Below are 14,397 nucleotides of genomic sequence, written 5' to 3' on the forward strand. Positions count from 1 at the left end.
GGGGTGCCTGTGTTCGAACCCTCTGGGTGTGAGGTAGTGGTGAGGTCACTGGAGACGGGTGAATGCCTGGACTCGGATGAAGAGCTCCCGTCGATAGCTGCGGTGGTCGAGGCAATGCCCAGGCTACGTTTTGGTCTCAGGCAGAGTTGGGCGGTCCAGATGGAGCTTTCGTCTCTGTTTTGTTGTGGCAGCTGAGCTTGGCCTCGTCGACCAGGAGCCTCGAGGAGCGGAAGAGCATTCCACTGATCTTCAGGTGACGAATGCCGCGTGCGACGTCGTTGAGTCGATCCCGGGACACGGTGCGATGCGGGGGTTGGCATTCGATCGGTACTTTGTGCCGGTGAGGATCTTGATGGAGTCGAGTGGAAAACTGAGCCAATATCTCCCGGGCTGAGGGTGATGCCAGCATCCTCGTCGGGACAGTCGAGGTGTCTCCGGAGACGGCGGCGTTGAATCACCTCGCTTACATCGTTGCGGCTCAGCGTAATGACAGTAGGCCCAAGGCGGAGCATTGTTGTTTCGGTTCGATGCCGAGAATTATCACTGAAACGGTCATCGGATTTGGGATCGGAGAGTGTTGGTCATGGGCAAGGCTGAGGAACCGGCTGGTAATGAGCGAGGATGCACGAAAGTGGGCGAGAATGATCAAAAGTGAGCGAACGTGAGCGAGAGAGTGCAGAGGAAAGCAAGTCAATGGGCACAAGTTCATGGTCAAGTCCCGAAAAAAGAACAACCCGAAAAGAAGAAGGCTTGGAGAAACTGGAAAGGCGCCTGGGAGTTCATTGTCTTAGTAGCTTTTTGGGCATTTGGAAAGAGTTGAGCACAGGATGTTCTTTTGCTGTACCTGGCAGTTTCACCTCATATCCATTATTGAGCCGTTCAACCTGGAAGTCGCCTCATGCACCTCAAAACAACCTACTCCCACTCCAACCTAGTCTCAAGGATCAATCGGGAACCGGGCATTTTGGTTTCTGGAAACAGAGGTAAGCACCTCATGAAAGATGGGACACCCAAGATCCTCCTTTGTCATTATCTCCGTGAAGGATACCTGGTGGTGACTTCAGTCAAGCCAAGGGAAAAATCCAGCATCCACACATAGTCACACCACAGGGGAGACTTGTATCCGCGTATGTATATCATGGCTGGTGGACAACTTTGGGAGTTTGTAACTTTGTAGATGGGCTCCAGTCACTCCTGGTGAGCCATAGCAAGCTGCTCAATCCATATCAACATATATCCAGGACAAGCCACAAGGTGATGATTATTACATATCTGCGAGTCCCTTCTGCCACTTGTTGGATGATGCTCTCCTGTTTGCCTGAGAAACATAACAACTGGGATTTCGCTTGCGTTGTCAGCTTAACTGCAGATCGCGAGGTTCCAAGCAGCAGTTTTTCGTATTAACTTGGACGTCCTACGCAGTTCGGGAGGCGCAGAGGCCAAGGCACAGCCTCATCTTGCACTCTGGTTCCTTGTCTGTACATACAGCACATGTTCCCGTTGCAACCTCACCCATCTGCATCAATTTCACATCTAGACTCTTGTGCATCCCCTTAAACCTGGAACCTCCGAGAACCCCATCATTATCCACTCAACGATGCCCAACACAGGGCAGCTGTCCAACACTACAGACAGAGATAGGAGAGAGGGGATGACGCAAGCTGCCTTCGTGATGGTCTCAATGATAGACACGTCTGCTGCTAGAAGTAGAAAGATCAAACATGTACAAGTGTTCTGTCAACAGTCCCCTTTATTTTCCAGACGATGCCCAGCGATAGCACCAACATCAACAATCCCAGTGCGGAGGCACCGTGTATACACATCAGACGCACTGTCTTGCCCCCCAAGGTCGCCAGCGAGCCGATGGAGCGACTGGGACCGACCGATTGACATGCAGATGAGGATACGTCCATTTCCCCCGCAAATCGCTGTCACCGCAACTTTCCGAGTCCGCACGACCTGTCTGGCTGTTTCCCAGTCGTTTTCTCCTTAGCCAGCGAGTGGGCACGCCGGCATCGTGCTCTGCAGACCCCGTCTTGAAGCGATCCGGGCCGCGCTGCAAGAGACTGTGTGTGTGAGAGATCGATGCCCGATTTATTTACGACGATCGCTACACGAATCCACGGATCCACGGGCCAAGTGTTGTGTTGAGTGCTGGCACCCAAGAAACACCACGAGTCCAGCCTTCTTCCCCGCCGTTCTCACTCGACCCGAGGCAAGACGCCATCCCGAGACATCAGGACGACTATTTTCCATCCACGACATCGAGTCACTCATTCCGGAACTCTGAATTGCATCCCGATCTGCAGACCAACAACTGCTCTCCATCTTCCACGTTACGCCTGTCCGAGATATCGCATGCCTGCCTGACAGTGAGCATCTTGCGACCCCGCGCATCCTCCTCATCCTCTTTTTACCCCTGAGATCCAGTCATTCCGCGACTTGCCCCTGAGGGAGCGCAGTGTGGACTCTCGACAGCCATGAACTCAGACCTCAGCCTCTCGAGGGCCCTCGGTGGCCTGCGTATTGCCAACCCTGATGATTCCCCCGAGCCGTCTGTGGATATGTCCCACGAGAACCCGACAGAGACAAGTGAGCAGCAGACAACAACGACAACAAGCTCCAATCCCGCTGCCGATGCCAACAACAACACACCCTCCGACCCTCCCGTTCCCGAGTCCCAGCCCCTTCAACAAGATGCTCCTTCTCGACCCCGCCATACCTATGAATCTGCTGCTGCCATCTTAAAGAATGCGCAGAATAGTTTGAACGCACAAAGGGGCCTTCTCGCCTCCGCCAACTCGAACGACCAGCCCGCCTCCACACCGCAAGCTCCTCCATCTGCTCAAGATGGCCAGGCTCCGCCCCCGGCCCTCTACCCCGTCCAAAACCGATTGCCTGAACAAGATCTCCAACAAGGCCCGCCTTACAACATCCCTAGGAGCGATACCGCCCGGTCATCTGTGTATGGGATGCGCGACCCGAGGTTGGATCCGTCGCCTGTCCCGTCGCGAGAGGGGAGCCGTTCATATCACTCGGGGCGCCCTGGCCCCGGTCGACCCGGTCCAGGCCACCCAGGAAATCCAGGCGGAATGCCACCGAGACGAACCTCGTCAAAGGGCATGGGAGGGGGGTATGCTCAGATCGCGGGAATTCCACAGGCTCCCCCTGGCGGATACGGGCTGGAGACGCATGTTCCACAAAGCAGCGAGGAGTGGAAAGACCGGGGCGCGGCCGTCAGCTTGAAGAAGGAGGTGGATGCCGAAGGGAGGACGATTGTCAAGTCGGTCAAGAAGGGAGTCCGGGACTTTTCCTTTGGTCGGATACTCGGCGAGGGATCATACAGTACCGTGTTCCTCGCCACAGACCGCCAAACTCTCCGGGAGTACGCCGTCAAGGTGCTCGAGAAGAGGCACATCATCAAGGAAAACAAGATCAAATACGTCAACATCGAGAGGGACACGCTAAACCGGCTCACGGAACATCCGGGAATCGTTCGCCTCTACTACACATTCCAGGACGAGACCTCCCTTTACTATGTTTTGGATCTCTGCACCGGCGGCGAGTTGTTGGGCGCCCTGAAGAAGACGGGCTCGTTCGACGTCGAGTGCACGAGGTTTTATGGAGCACAGATCTTGGACGCCATCGCATATATGCACTCCAGGGGCGTCATCCACCGCGATTTGAAGCCAGAGAACGTGTTGCTTGACGATCAGATGCATGTCAAGATCACCGACTTCGGTACTGCCAAACTGCTCCCCGATCCGCGACAACCTCCGCCACCCGAAGACCCATCAAAGCCAAATGGCTCGCGGCATGACGAGAGGAACGCTTCGTTCGTCGGCACGGCCGAATACGTGAGCCCAGAGCTTCTGCAAGACAAGTCTGTCGGAAAGCCGAGCGACCTCTGGGCCTTTGGGTGCATCATCTACCAGCTACTCGTCGGGCGGCCGCCGTTCAAGGGGGCCACTGAGTATCTTACCTTCCAGAAAATTGTCGCGCTCGAGTATGAGTTCCCGCCGGGCTTCCCTCCAGCTGCCCGCGACCTTGTCGAGCGCTGCCTCGTCCTGGACCCTGCTCGCCGGTTGACGGTTGAGCACATCAAGAACCACGAATTCTTTGACGGGCAAGTATTCGGCCCCGAGTTGTGGCGGATGAAGGCGCCGCGTCTCCGTCCTTATCAACCGCCGCCCCAGGAACCGCACATTATCCAGCTGAACGGCGGAGGATCGAGCCCCCCAAAACCTCCCGCGTCCCGGGGAAACCCGGGACAGCCCAACGGGTCGCGGCCGGCCCGGATCATCACGGAGCTTCCTCCCCCGACCCAGCTGGATATCGAATGGTCGCCGGTCTTGACTCGGAACAACGAGCGGATCCTCAAGCTCGGCGACCTCATGGTGATATCGTCGCCGATCCCCAACAGCCCACATGGGCGCGGCGATGGAGAGGGGGGCCACAAGAAGCTCTCCCGTTTTTTCGGAGGCAGCACAACCAAGAAGCGGCAGCGATTGGTGATGGTGACGTCGAGCGGACGCATCGTCTTGGCGCCGGCGGGCGGGGAGGAGAAACGAGCCAAGCAGGAGATCTCGCTGCTGGCGCCGGACTGTACGTGGAAGACGCAGATCGACGCCAAGGGCCAGGCGGTGTGGTGCGTCGATTCGGTAAGTGCACTCCCCTTCTGGACTTGTGCCTGTATTTTCCATGTTGCTGACTGTTGTTCCCTCTTTCCTTTTAGAACGGCGTACATTACACCTTTGAAGAGCCCAAATCCTCGCAGCAAAAAGATTCCAACAACAACAGCGACGTCAAGTTCTCGGTAGACGACTGGATCGAGGCTCTCGAACGGGCCAAGGACCTTGCGCTCTCGCAGAACCTGGCCGGGTCCTACACCAGCGACAACGGCTTTGGCGACATGTCGTCATCCATGTCCAGCCCCGCAAGCACCATGGGCGGAGGTAATTTCGCAGGCGGTGACGGCGGATACAGCATAAGCGACCGGTCCGGGCGCAACCAGTTCAACAAGAGCCAAGCGAGTTTGGAGGAGGTTTCGGTGAGGAGAAATAGATTCAGCAAGCGACAGTCGAAGAACGGATTGGGGGCTGCTTTTTAGCCTTGCATCAAGGGGGGGATAAACGAGACCTAGGATGGAGGATTGGTCCGCCTATCATGGATGGAAACGTCAAGCGATGACTGAGGCAGCCCGCTATGTGGCGCATACATGGTAGAGGCGAATGGGTAGAAGTGAGGGCGTAGGAGAGACGGGAGTGGGGGAAGCACACAGGCCATGGGATGACACTTTTCTTTTCGTTTGTCCTCTTCTTGCACCTGGTCTTCTCGCGTTCAGGGAGGACGGCATAGCATTTGGACTGCGAACTTTTTTGCAAAGTACCTTTAATTGGGGGCATTTGGGAAGGAAGCGTGGCGTGGTAGGGACTTCGCGGCGCCTTGTTACAGTAACTTAGTTATTCTGAAACGTTTTCCAGGCCAGATGGCACATACTTCCACTCTGCTCAATTCTTGATGTTGGATAGGGGACCAACCATTGTCGCTGGGTGTTAATTTAGGACACTTCGATGAATTCTATCTCTTTGTCACTAGACGCAACGTGGTCAAGCTCGGTTTCTTGGGACTTATCTGATTCGTAATGGGCGAGGTGGTGGCTACTTCGGGTATCACGTGACCTACTCTGCTGTGCCAAGACTCGAGGTCCCATCCCTTCTGAGCTCCACCAACCGCCGCCTTCGCAGACTTGGAGAACGCGGTTGACGCGACCTGTTTTTGCGACAGCTTCCCCGACAGAGACAACGCCGTCACTGCAGCGCAACGCTCAAACGGTCATCCATTGAATTATTCCATCCGTCGCACCTACCACAACTTACCACTACACTGCAAAGAAAGCGATCACACCGCCGAGTCAACACCGAAACACAAACCCACAATGCAGGCGCAATACCAGCGATATGCACCGCAACATGCGCCGCCGCCGCCTCGTCCCGGAGCACAGCATGTTCAGCCCCGTCGTGGAGGCATCGGTACGTGTGTCTCGTCTCTGCGTTTGTTTGTCTGGCGATGGGGGCTCCTTTCGCCGGTACTTGGCCCGGTAATCCCGGACTTCGGCTCGACGGGTCTCGACGACGCTCCGCTTTTTTTCGTTGTCGCCCCCGGTCCCTCGTCACGATGTCCTTTTGATAGCCCAGGTGGAGCACGACTCGCCTGGCGCTTTCATAGCTACCTACCGAAAGCGTTGATGCGCTTGTGCTTGCCGACCCGACCTCTTGGGCACTCTCCATTGATGCCTCGTCCACCACGTCACTTCCTTTCAAGACCCAGTTGAAGCAGACCAGAAGAGCAAACTGGCTAACCATGGCCCCTCGAACCATCGCAACCACCACAGGTCCCATGATGTCGGCTGGCCCTCATCACCAAGTGCCAATGACGCAGGCCCAGATCAACCAGCAGCACCACCAGCAGCAACAGGCCAACCACCTGGCCAAGCTCCGGAGCCGCAAGCCCACCGACAAGAACCTGCCCGATGGCGTCGACGAGATCCTCGCCGCTGACAGCGACGTCAGCATCGCCTACAGGAACCTTCGCGACCTGGAGCGCCGCCTCGATGCCACCATGACCCGTAAGAGGTTGGATATTGTGGATTCGTTGAGCCGTAGCACCAAGGTGGGTGTGAGAATGAGAGGGAGAGGGGACCTGGAGGCTGATGGCTTGGGACAGCGGTACAAGACGTTGCGGATATGGATTAGCAACACGGTGGAGGACCAGTTCTGGCAGAACAACAGTCTCAACGTTGACACGTTTGACTTTTCGGCGAACCTCGAGGCTTCGTACCGGGTCAAGGTTGAAGGTCGCTTGCTCGATGACGACGACGAGGTGGCTGCCCAGGAGAAGACGGATGCGGATCCCGACAAGATGGAGACAGACGCGCCCAACAAGCCTGCACCCAAACCAACCGCGGCCGTCGCGACTAAGCGCCACCGCTTGTCTCACTTCTTCAAAGCCTTGACCGTCGAGTTCGACCGTGCTAAGAGCGGAAGGCAGGGGGAGCAGCCCACCGTGGAGTGGAAGAAGCCAGAGAGGACGTCCGCCGGCGCCAGCAATCTGCCGGCCATGGCCGACTTTGACGAGTTCACGTTCAAGCGTAATGGCGACGAGAACGTCAACATCACCATCAACCTGTACCGCCACGAAGATCCGGAACGCTACGAGCTAAGCCCGGAGCTGGCAGACATCATTGACATGAAGGAGGCCACGCGCCAGGAGGTTGTCTTGGCGCTTTGGGAGTACATCAAGTTGATGAACTTGCAAGAGGATGAGGAGAAGCGGAATTTCCGTTGCGATGACCTCCTTCGCAAGGTATGTCAGGCACTCTTGCCTTACACAAATCACATGCTCACACTTGCTGCCTTTTAACAGATCATCCCCCGCGACATGGGTTACATCCCGCAACTCAACGACTATATCACTCCTCACCTCCGCCCGTTGCCGCCCATCAAACTCCCCTACACAATCCGCGTCGACGAAGAATTCCACCGCGACCCCAAGCCCACCATCTACGACGTGCGCGTCGCCGTCGACGACCCTCTCCGGGCCCGCCTCTACGAGTTCGCCCACAATCCGCAGTACGCAGGCATGCTCAAGCAGGTCGCCGCGCTCGACGACCAGCTCGCCGTGCTCGTGCAGGCCATCGCCAACTCCAAGGCCAAGCACACCTTCCTGACGTCCATGGCTAACGACCCTGTGACGTTTGTGAGGAACTGGATGAGCTCGCAGAAGCGGGATTTGGAGGTCATCAAGGGCGAGTCTGCGCGCACTGGTGGCGAGGATGCTACCGGTGATGAGTGGCGTCGTGGTGGGCCGAACAGTATCTGGGCTACGCAGAACGCTAAGGAGAGTGTTAATGTGTTGTTGGCGAAGCAGCCTTTGAGGCTCTAGTTGGGGCGGTGAAAGACGGGTGTCGATGGGATGGATAGGGAAAGATTCAATCCAGGCGTTTGGGGATGGGAATGGATGGCGTGGGCGTTTCAGTTTGCTTGGTGGATGGGACGATTGAGTTTCCAAGCCGTCCCTGTTTGATGAGGACGGGATAGTTGTAACTGTATCTCTTATAGCCAAGTTTCCATTGTCAGCAATGAGGTTGAATACGTGATGTACTGGGCATTCCAGACATGTCCAGGATTGTCGTCGCCAGCCCGAGAGAGAGAGCTGCGCAATGCCGTGGTCGAAGAGGTCCTTAATGCTGAGTACGCAAAAAGGTCCAGTAAAAAAGGAGTTGCATATCACTACCTGGAGTCCGAAACCTATCATTGTTTACCTCGTTCATCTCGATCATTGGTACCCCATTCTCTTAGCCCGATCAGGCGAGACAAGAGCCATGAAAAGTATCGGATTTGTGTCAAGATAACCGAGTCTTGATCCTGATCAACGACCACCCATTGCTAACTCTTCCTTCCCTCTCCTCAGAGCAACTTCGTAACATCTCAACGTCTGCTGAGTTCGTTATTATAGACTTAAGAGTTCCTATTGTCTAGCAGAGACTTACGTTTACTTACTCGAGTCTTCAATCTCTACAAAACTAGATTAATAAGGTACCCGAGTTCTGGATCTCTTCGCCGGGACGAAGGTGCTAGTGCCGCAGGGGTTGAGACCCCGCCAGATAAAGCCTTACGCATTTACTAAGATTTCGAAGTCCGGAGGCGGGGATGGAGGCGGGCGTAGGGTAGCGCCATCGCGGAACTAGTGCTGGCACATAGCACAAAACGAACAATACATGTCCTCGAGCTCTTCGGAGATAGCTCTTCGGGAGAGATGTCATCCCAGGGTACATCACCATCGGGTTTGGTGGTTAGCGAGGCGTGAGTGCAGCATCCCCTTTGCAGTGGATTGGGAGGTAGGTCGGGGACGCACGCGCGGATAGGCGGGGTTGTACACGGCCGCGGTTTGCAGGGCTGTGAGGCGGAGATCAATGCGACCTTGCGACGGCGAAGGTGCTCCGCGGTTAAAAGCTTTCTGACAAAGTTTGCAATATCGCGTGCCGCTGGCGCAGTGAAAGCAGCGACAAGAGGCGAGGAAGTACTTGCTGCGCTTCTCGCGGCGGCGGCGGCGGCGGCAGTGGTACCTGACCGGCGAGAACGGCCACCTAGGGGTCAGAGCCGGAGGCAGAGAATGGTCAGGGCAGAAACCCGCGCGGAGAGGGTTCTAGGTTGTCAAGGAAGCGCGGAGGCGGAGATGCATCTTTCTTGGGAGCAACGGTGCCAGCGGTACGCCGGAGGTCCGTCTGCTTGGGGAGCTCCTCGTTGACAAAATTCCCGACGACGTCGGGGTCCTGGCATATTTACTAATTACCCTTGGCCAAGAATACGACAAGGTCCTTGATGGCGTGGAGTTCCGGCCGGAATACTGCTCCCCCATCTTGGATCCCCCTGGCGAACGTCCAAAGCCAGCCAGATCAGGCTCGGTCCATGAGGGAGAGTCAACAGACAAGAAGAGCATGGGGAACCCCATCGATGTCTCTGCTGGTTATCAGTACGCTAGTAAGAATGACAGTGACCTCAGAATACGTCCTCTGGTAGTTCTCAATATTTATATCACCTGGGTACCTACTACTCTAGACCAGCGTTGCTTTAGGGAAAGGAGGGTCTAATCTAGAAAGGAGTTCCCACTCAGCTGAAACAACATAGCTCTCAACAATAGACAAATAGACTAGGGATCGAACACAATAAACGAGATATATCTTATTACTCAGCAGAGAGATACACTTCGCTCGGTGCCTTATCTTATCAGGTTTAAAGCAAAAGTATCTTATACTCTGAGGCAGCTAAGGCTAAAGTCTTAATTAAATCCACCTTAACCGAAGTAAAAATTAGTCTGGATAGAATATATATTATAGATAGAATAATAAAAGTAGGTATTATAAGGATTATAGTATTCTATCTATCCGTACGTATTGTTCTTTCCCCGTTTGCCTAGCCCGAGACGCTGATTCTATTATTCAACTGGGCTTTCCTGGCAATATCCAATTGCCTGATTCTACATGAGGTAGTATACTTTCGTTTCTTACCCTCTTGCCTGCCTCTTCAGGAGTATACGGCGTCGTTATGGCCAAGTTCCTCTGGCTGCACCCAACTTGTCTTACAGTCAGCTCCTGGGCGTCACCTGGCCTGTGACCAGAGAGATTGAGGAGCCGATACTGCCGATGGCGGAGGGTGGGCTACATACTCTCCAGCTCACGTTGACTCAAAACGTGGTTGACTGGATTGAGGATTCACTGGATGTGCCTGATAAAGGTGAGTTTGCTCTTGTTCTCATCGTACCTGCAACCTCCATATGATGACGAATGGTGGACAGGAACGGAGTGGTTACAGCGCCAGTGAGTGTCTCGAGTGCCACCACAGATTCGATTCGGCTTCGACTGTCTCGATCAAAGACGACAGATTCCGGCTTCAACTGAGCCTTCAGCTTCAGCCGTTCGATCAAAGACCGCAGACTCCCTTGCCTCCCAGCTGATTGGACCGGGTCACCCAACCCTGGTCCAGCGGCGCGAAGTGACTGTCGGTTGAAATCTTGGAAGACTGAGTGGATGGATACGACACAAGACGGCCACCTGCAGGGCCAAGCAAAAGCAAGGGCTGGTGGATATCTGGTAGCTGGCTCCGAAGGCTTTGCGCTCTTTCCTCTTCTTCATCATCCTGGATTTCGTTGAGTGGGTGGAAGATTGTGTAGGGAGGTAGAATTCCTCACTGAGGCCCCATGGTTGATCTCCCGGTCTCGTCCACAATCAACATGCAATTGGGTAGTTGATCCCACAAATACTTAGAGCAGTCGCTGACGCACTGACTTCGAATCATTTTGTGGCTCAACATTCTTGAGAGGCCATGGTCTCAATCAAGAAGAGGTCGGTGCATAACCAACGCCTATCAGCTCCCAGTCCTTAACCATCCCCATCTCAAATATTGTCCACCATCCCGGTCTCATGTAATGGACAAACCGTATACCTAAACTCCATCAAACCAGATGCAGATGCAGCCCATTCCTATCCTCATGAATTACCCATTACCCATCCAGTCCACAGCCATAATGCCAGTAAAATGCAAAACGTGTGTCATTAGGAATTAGTATCAACTCCCCTCCATATACCACGCCCGTAACCAACCAATCAATACACAACCCCAGGAAGCTATCCTAGAACACAATCGTTGAGTCATCCCCAGTCAAATCTACCACCGTGATCTCGCTAAGCCGGTACGCCTTCTTCTTCGCCTCCGGCTTGGAACCGTTCGGCCCATTGTAGGAAGCCAGAATGGCATCGGCCTTGTCCCGTGGCACTTCAATCTGGGTGAAGAACCCTTCGTCGGAAAGCCCTTTGCTAGAAATGAGGAGTTTGGTCATCGGTTTGGTGGACGAGGAGGTGTGGGGGAGGTTGATGTCTTTGTCCCAGTCGTCGTCATCAATGTGGCGACGAGGGACTGAGGAGGGTTGTTCTTGGCCTTGGGTTTCGTTGCGGCTCTGCTTGGGTTCCAAGTCCGAGCGATCAACAGCCCCAACCTCAACTTTTGCGGTCGGCGGTTTTGCAAGGCCGGCGTCGGTGAACGGATCGTCGTCGAGCTGGAGACCTCGAATTCCCCCACCAACGGGTTTCCCAGAAGGAGGCGCAGGCTTAGTTTGGTCTGGGAGTTTCGACTTCGGTGCCAGCAAGTCGGGGAACTCGTCATCACTGTCAGAGAGGATTTCGATCGGCTCGGTGGCGTACGACGAGGGGATGTTGCTGCTTTTGGATGACTCAGTCGAGGTTTTCGTGAGTCGAGCAAAGTCGGTGATGGGTCGTTGGGTCGTGGAAATGGTGGATGAGTCTTCGGCGCCGCTCTTGACCCTCTTGAAAGGTCTCGAGGACCGTGAAGGCTGCTTTGATGTCACTTTCTTGGACTCTGAGGAGCCGCATGACGATCGTTTCGCCATTTCTGGGATGGGTTTTGTTGATGGTTTGGATGAGGGAGATGATTCCGGTTCCTTAGCTCGAGTAGGTTTTGTTGGTGTTGTCGCAGTAAGTTTTCCCTCGTTGAGGTTCACAGAATCGTGAATTTCTGGAGGCGAATGAGGGGCGACCGGACTGGATGAGAGAATGATGGGATCCCAAGACGAGCTGGGCTTGGGCTTGCTTTGTGACGAAGACGAGGGAACAGGCTTGGTGACTTTGGGACTGGTTTGTGAGCCTGCTAGTGTCCAGGGATTGACATTAACGCCCACCGGTGCTTTGTTCTGAGAAGAGGTGGCGGTCTTCTTGGACTGTTTGCTTCGTCCCTTAGCCGCGGGCACGGGTGCAGGCGGGTCCGGATGAAGAGAAGTGGCTGGGAGTGTTGGAGCCTCTTCGGCGATTTTCGAGGTGTCGGCCTCGGACCCCTTCTTCGTGACCTTGACAAATTTGTCCAGAGCTCCCGCTGGCATTCCTTGTGTCTTTGGGCGCCCCTTTTTAGCGCCTTTGGAAGCTGTTCTGAGCTCTTTGGCCCGTTGTTTCGCCTCCCAGTCTTCCACCGTCAAAGGTATCCCCAACTTTGCGAGTGTTTCCGGAATCCAGACGAGCTCGGGTTGGAAGGGATCGAACGGTTTCTTGGCCGAGACCTTTCCCCGGTCCCCGCCGCCCTCCTCGTCGGCCGCACCCTCAAAGTCGTCGTCGCTGTTGAGAGCGATTCCGCTTCGACCATACCCTTCCGCTTCCTCCTCCTCCGGCTCACTGTCAAGGTCCAGCTTGACAATATCTACCGGAATGAACGAGATGCGCAGCTCAGGGGTGGCATCCGTGCTGAAATGTGCCCGCCTGCCGGTGATCCCCTTTACCAACGCAGCCTCTTGCTTTTCCATCAGTTCGATGTCGTCGCTTTCGCGCTCCGCAGACTGATACCTATCTACAAGCCGCTGCACCAGCAGACCCGAAGCCAGGACGCGAATGAACTTGACCGCGCCGTTCTTATACGACCAGTCAAACGTCTCGCGACAAAACTCCCTCAGGCCGAGGATGTCGACCTCCACCGGCCGCGGGAACTCCTTCCTGAGGCGCTCCACCGTACTCTCGCGAGACACCACAGGGTGTGTATAATACCTCAGAATCTCCATGTTGGGAAAGCTGTCCGGGATTTCGAGCCCTCGGTGCCTCGTGCGAAAGAACCCGCTCTCGTTGGTACGCAATTCGTGAAGCAACCTCTGCCTCCAAGCCGCCAGACCCTCCGCATCGGCCCTCTTAAGTCGACACAGATCGCGGCCAAACCCCGCCTTGGCCGCCTCGCAGGCGATTTTGGGACCACACCCCGGCACACCCTCGGGGAGATAGTCGCCTCCGCTCATGAGCGCGACGAGCACCATGCCCTCCCTGTCCAGCCCGCTCGGCCCAGCCGCCACTTCCGCAGCGTCGTACATGGACACGTGCGTGGGCGGGCCGGTTTTCCCTTCGGCCGTCCAGTTCCGCAGGGTTCTCCGGCAGCCGAACATGATGGTGTCGACGTCCTCGCTGAGCACCGCGTCGACGATGCCCTGCTGCTCGAGCAGCGCGCACTCAGCCTCGGCCTCGCCGGGGGCGTCGTGGATAGCGAAGCCGAACAGGCGGATCAGGCGCTTGGCCATGGTGGTGGACACGGAATCGGCGCGCGGGGCGGAGCGCTTGTTGCGCTTGAAGGCGGGCTTGTGGGGGCCGTCGAAGACGAAGATGGGGTGGATCGCGAGGCCGAGGAGGCGGACGAGGCGGTAGAAGAGGGTGCGGATGGCCGGGTTGGAGCCGCCTGTTGAGGAGGAGTTAGCATGTATGTCTCCTTGAGATGTGATGGTGGTGAGAAGGGGGCGGCTTACCCCTCGCAGCTTGGACTTGGAACTGCCATATTGAAAAGTCAATAGCCAGCCGGAATGGCCGGCCGGTTTGCTCGAGGGTATCGATAGCAAGTTTACATAGCGAAATTCGGTTTCCAGGGCCGATTTCTTTGTAGATGCTGGAGAATGCAACATCAGCGAAATGTCCTTTGAAGCCCGATCACAGTGGTTTGTTGACTTCGGTTTTCGCAGGATAACGTACCCTTTGATACCCATGGCGAATGCTTATCGTCAGCGGTTCCAAGGTCGAAAAGGAATATTTAATTCATGGTCGTCGACGAGCAAAACCTGGGCCCTTTCGGCGTCACATCAAAGTGTTGAAGATGCGAATCGGTTCATGCGTCGTTGCTTTGTTGACCTTCTTCCCATTTTGGGCGTTTCCAGGTTGGCAGGGTTGCAGACCGCTTTGTGCATAAATGCATAGCGTCTCGCTTGGTGTGGGTCTATGCATTTAGTGGAACCTCAACCCTCGACATGGGCAAGACGCGTTGGCCGAGGCGCGGTCACTCTACACTAAATCATCAGACCTTGGGACTT

The 14,397-nt window shown here is 55.5% G+C and overlaps 5 protein-coding genes across 5 annotated transcripts; 3 read left to right on the forward strand and 2 right to left on the reverse strand.

Annotated features, from left to right (window-relative positions):
* Positions 1-1,891: 1,891 nt before the first annotated feature.
* VTJ04DRAFT_8481 (uncharacterized protein) lies at positions 1,892-2,423 on the forward strand (the record flags this gene model as incomplete). Its single annotated transcript, XM_069366923.1, has 2 exons — positions 1,892-1,948; positions 2,082-2,423. The coding sequence occupies 2 exons, from the start codon at positions 1,892-1,894 to the stop codon at positions 2,421-2,423; spliced, it is 399 nt and encodes a 132-aa protein (XP_069215303.1).
* Positions 2,424-2,480: 57 nt separating this feature from the next.
* Positions 2,481-5,110, forward strand: VTJ04DRAFT_8482 (uncharacterized protein; the record flags this gene model as incomplete). Its single annotated transcript, XM_069366924.1, has 2 exons — positions 2,481-4,661; positions 4,736-5,110. The coding sequence occupies 2 exons, from the start codon at positions 2,481-2,483 to the stop codon at positions 5,108-5,110; spliced, it is 2,556 nt and encodes an 851-aa protein (XP_069215304.1).
* A 7-nt stretch (positions 5,111-5,117) lies between these two features.
* Positions 5,118-5,543, reverse strand: VTJ04DRAFT_8483 (uncharacterized protein; the record flags this gene model as incomplete). Its single annotated transcript, XM_069366925.1, has 2 exons — positions 5,118-5,444; positions 5,541-5,543. 2 exons carry the CDS (start codon positions 5,541-5,543, stop codon positions 5,118-5,120), a joined length of 330 nt encoding a protein of 109 aa, XP_069215305.1.
* Positions 5,544-5,938: 395 nt separating this feature from the next.
* On the forward strand, positions 5,939-7,944 carry VTJ04DRAFT_8484 (uncharacterized protein; the record flags this gene model as incomplete). Its single annotated transcript, XM_069366926.1, has 4 exons — positions 5,939-6,032; positions 6,395-6,672; positions 6,727-7,365; positions 7,426-7,944. The coding sequence occupies 4 exons, from the start codon at positions 5,939-5,941 to the stop codon at positions 7,942-7,944; spliced, it is 1,530 nt and encodes a 509-aa protein (XP_069215306.1).
* A 3,246-nt stretch (positions 7,945-11,190) lies between these two features.
* On the reverse strand, positions 11,191-14,076 carry VTJ04DRAFT_8485 (uncharacterized protein; the record flags this gene model as incomplete). The annotated part of the gene is made up of 3 exons (XM_069366927.1): positions 11,191-13,775; positions 13,843-13,979; positions 14,063-14,076. 3 exons carry the CDS (start codon positions 14,074-14,076, stop codon positions 11,191-11,193), a joined length of 2,736 nt encoding a protein of 911 aa, XP_069215307.1.
* Positions 14,077-14,397: the final 321 nt, after the last annotated feature.

This window comes from Mycothermus thermophilus, assembly GCF_041956435.1.
Source record: "Mycothermus thermophilus strain CBS 625.91 unplaced genomic scaffold VTJ04scaffold_6, whole genome shotgun sequence".
NCBI lineage: Eukaryota > Fungi > Ascomycota > Sordariomycetes > Sordariales > Chaetomiaceae > Mycothermus > Mycothermus thermophilus.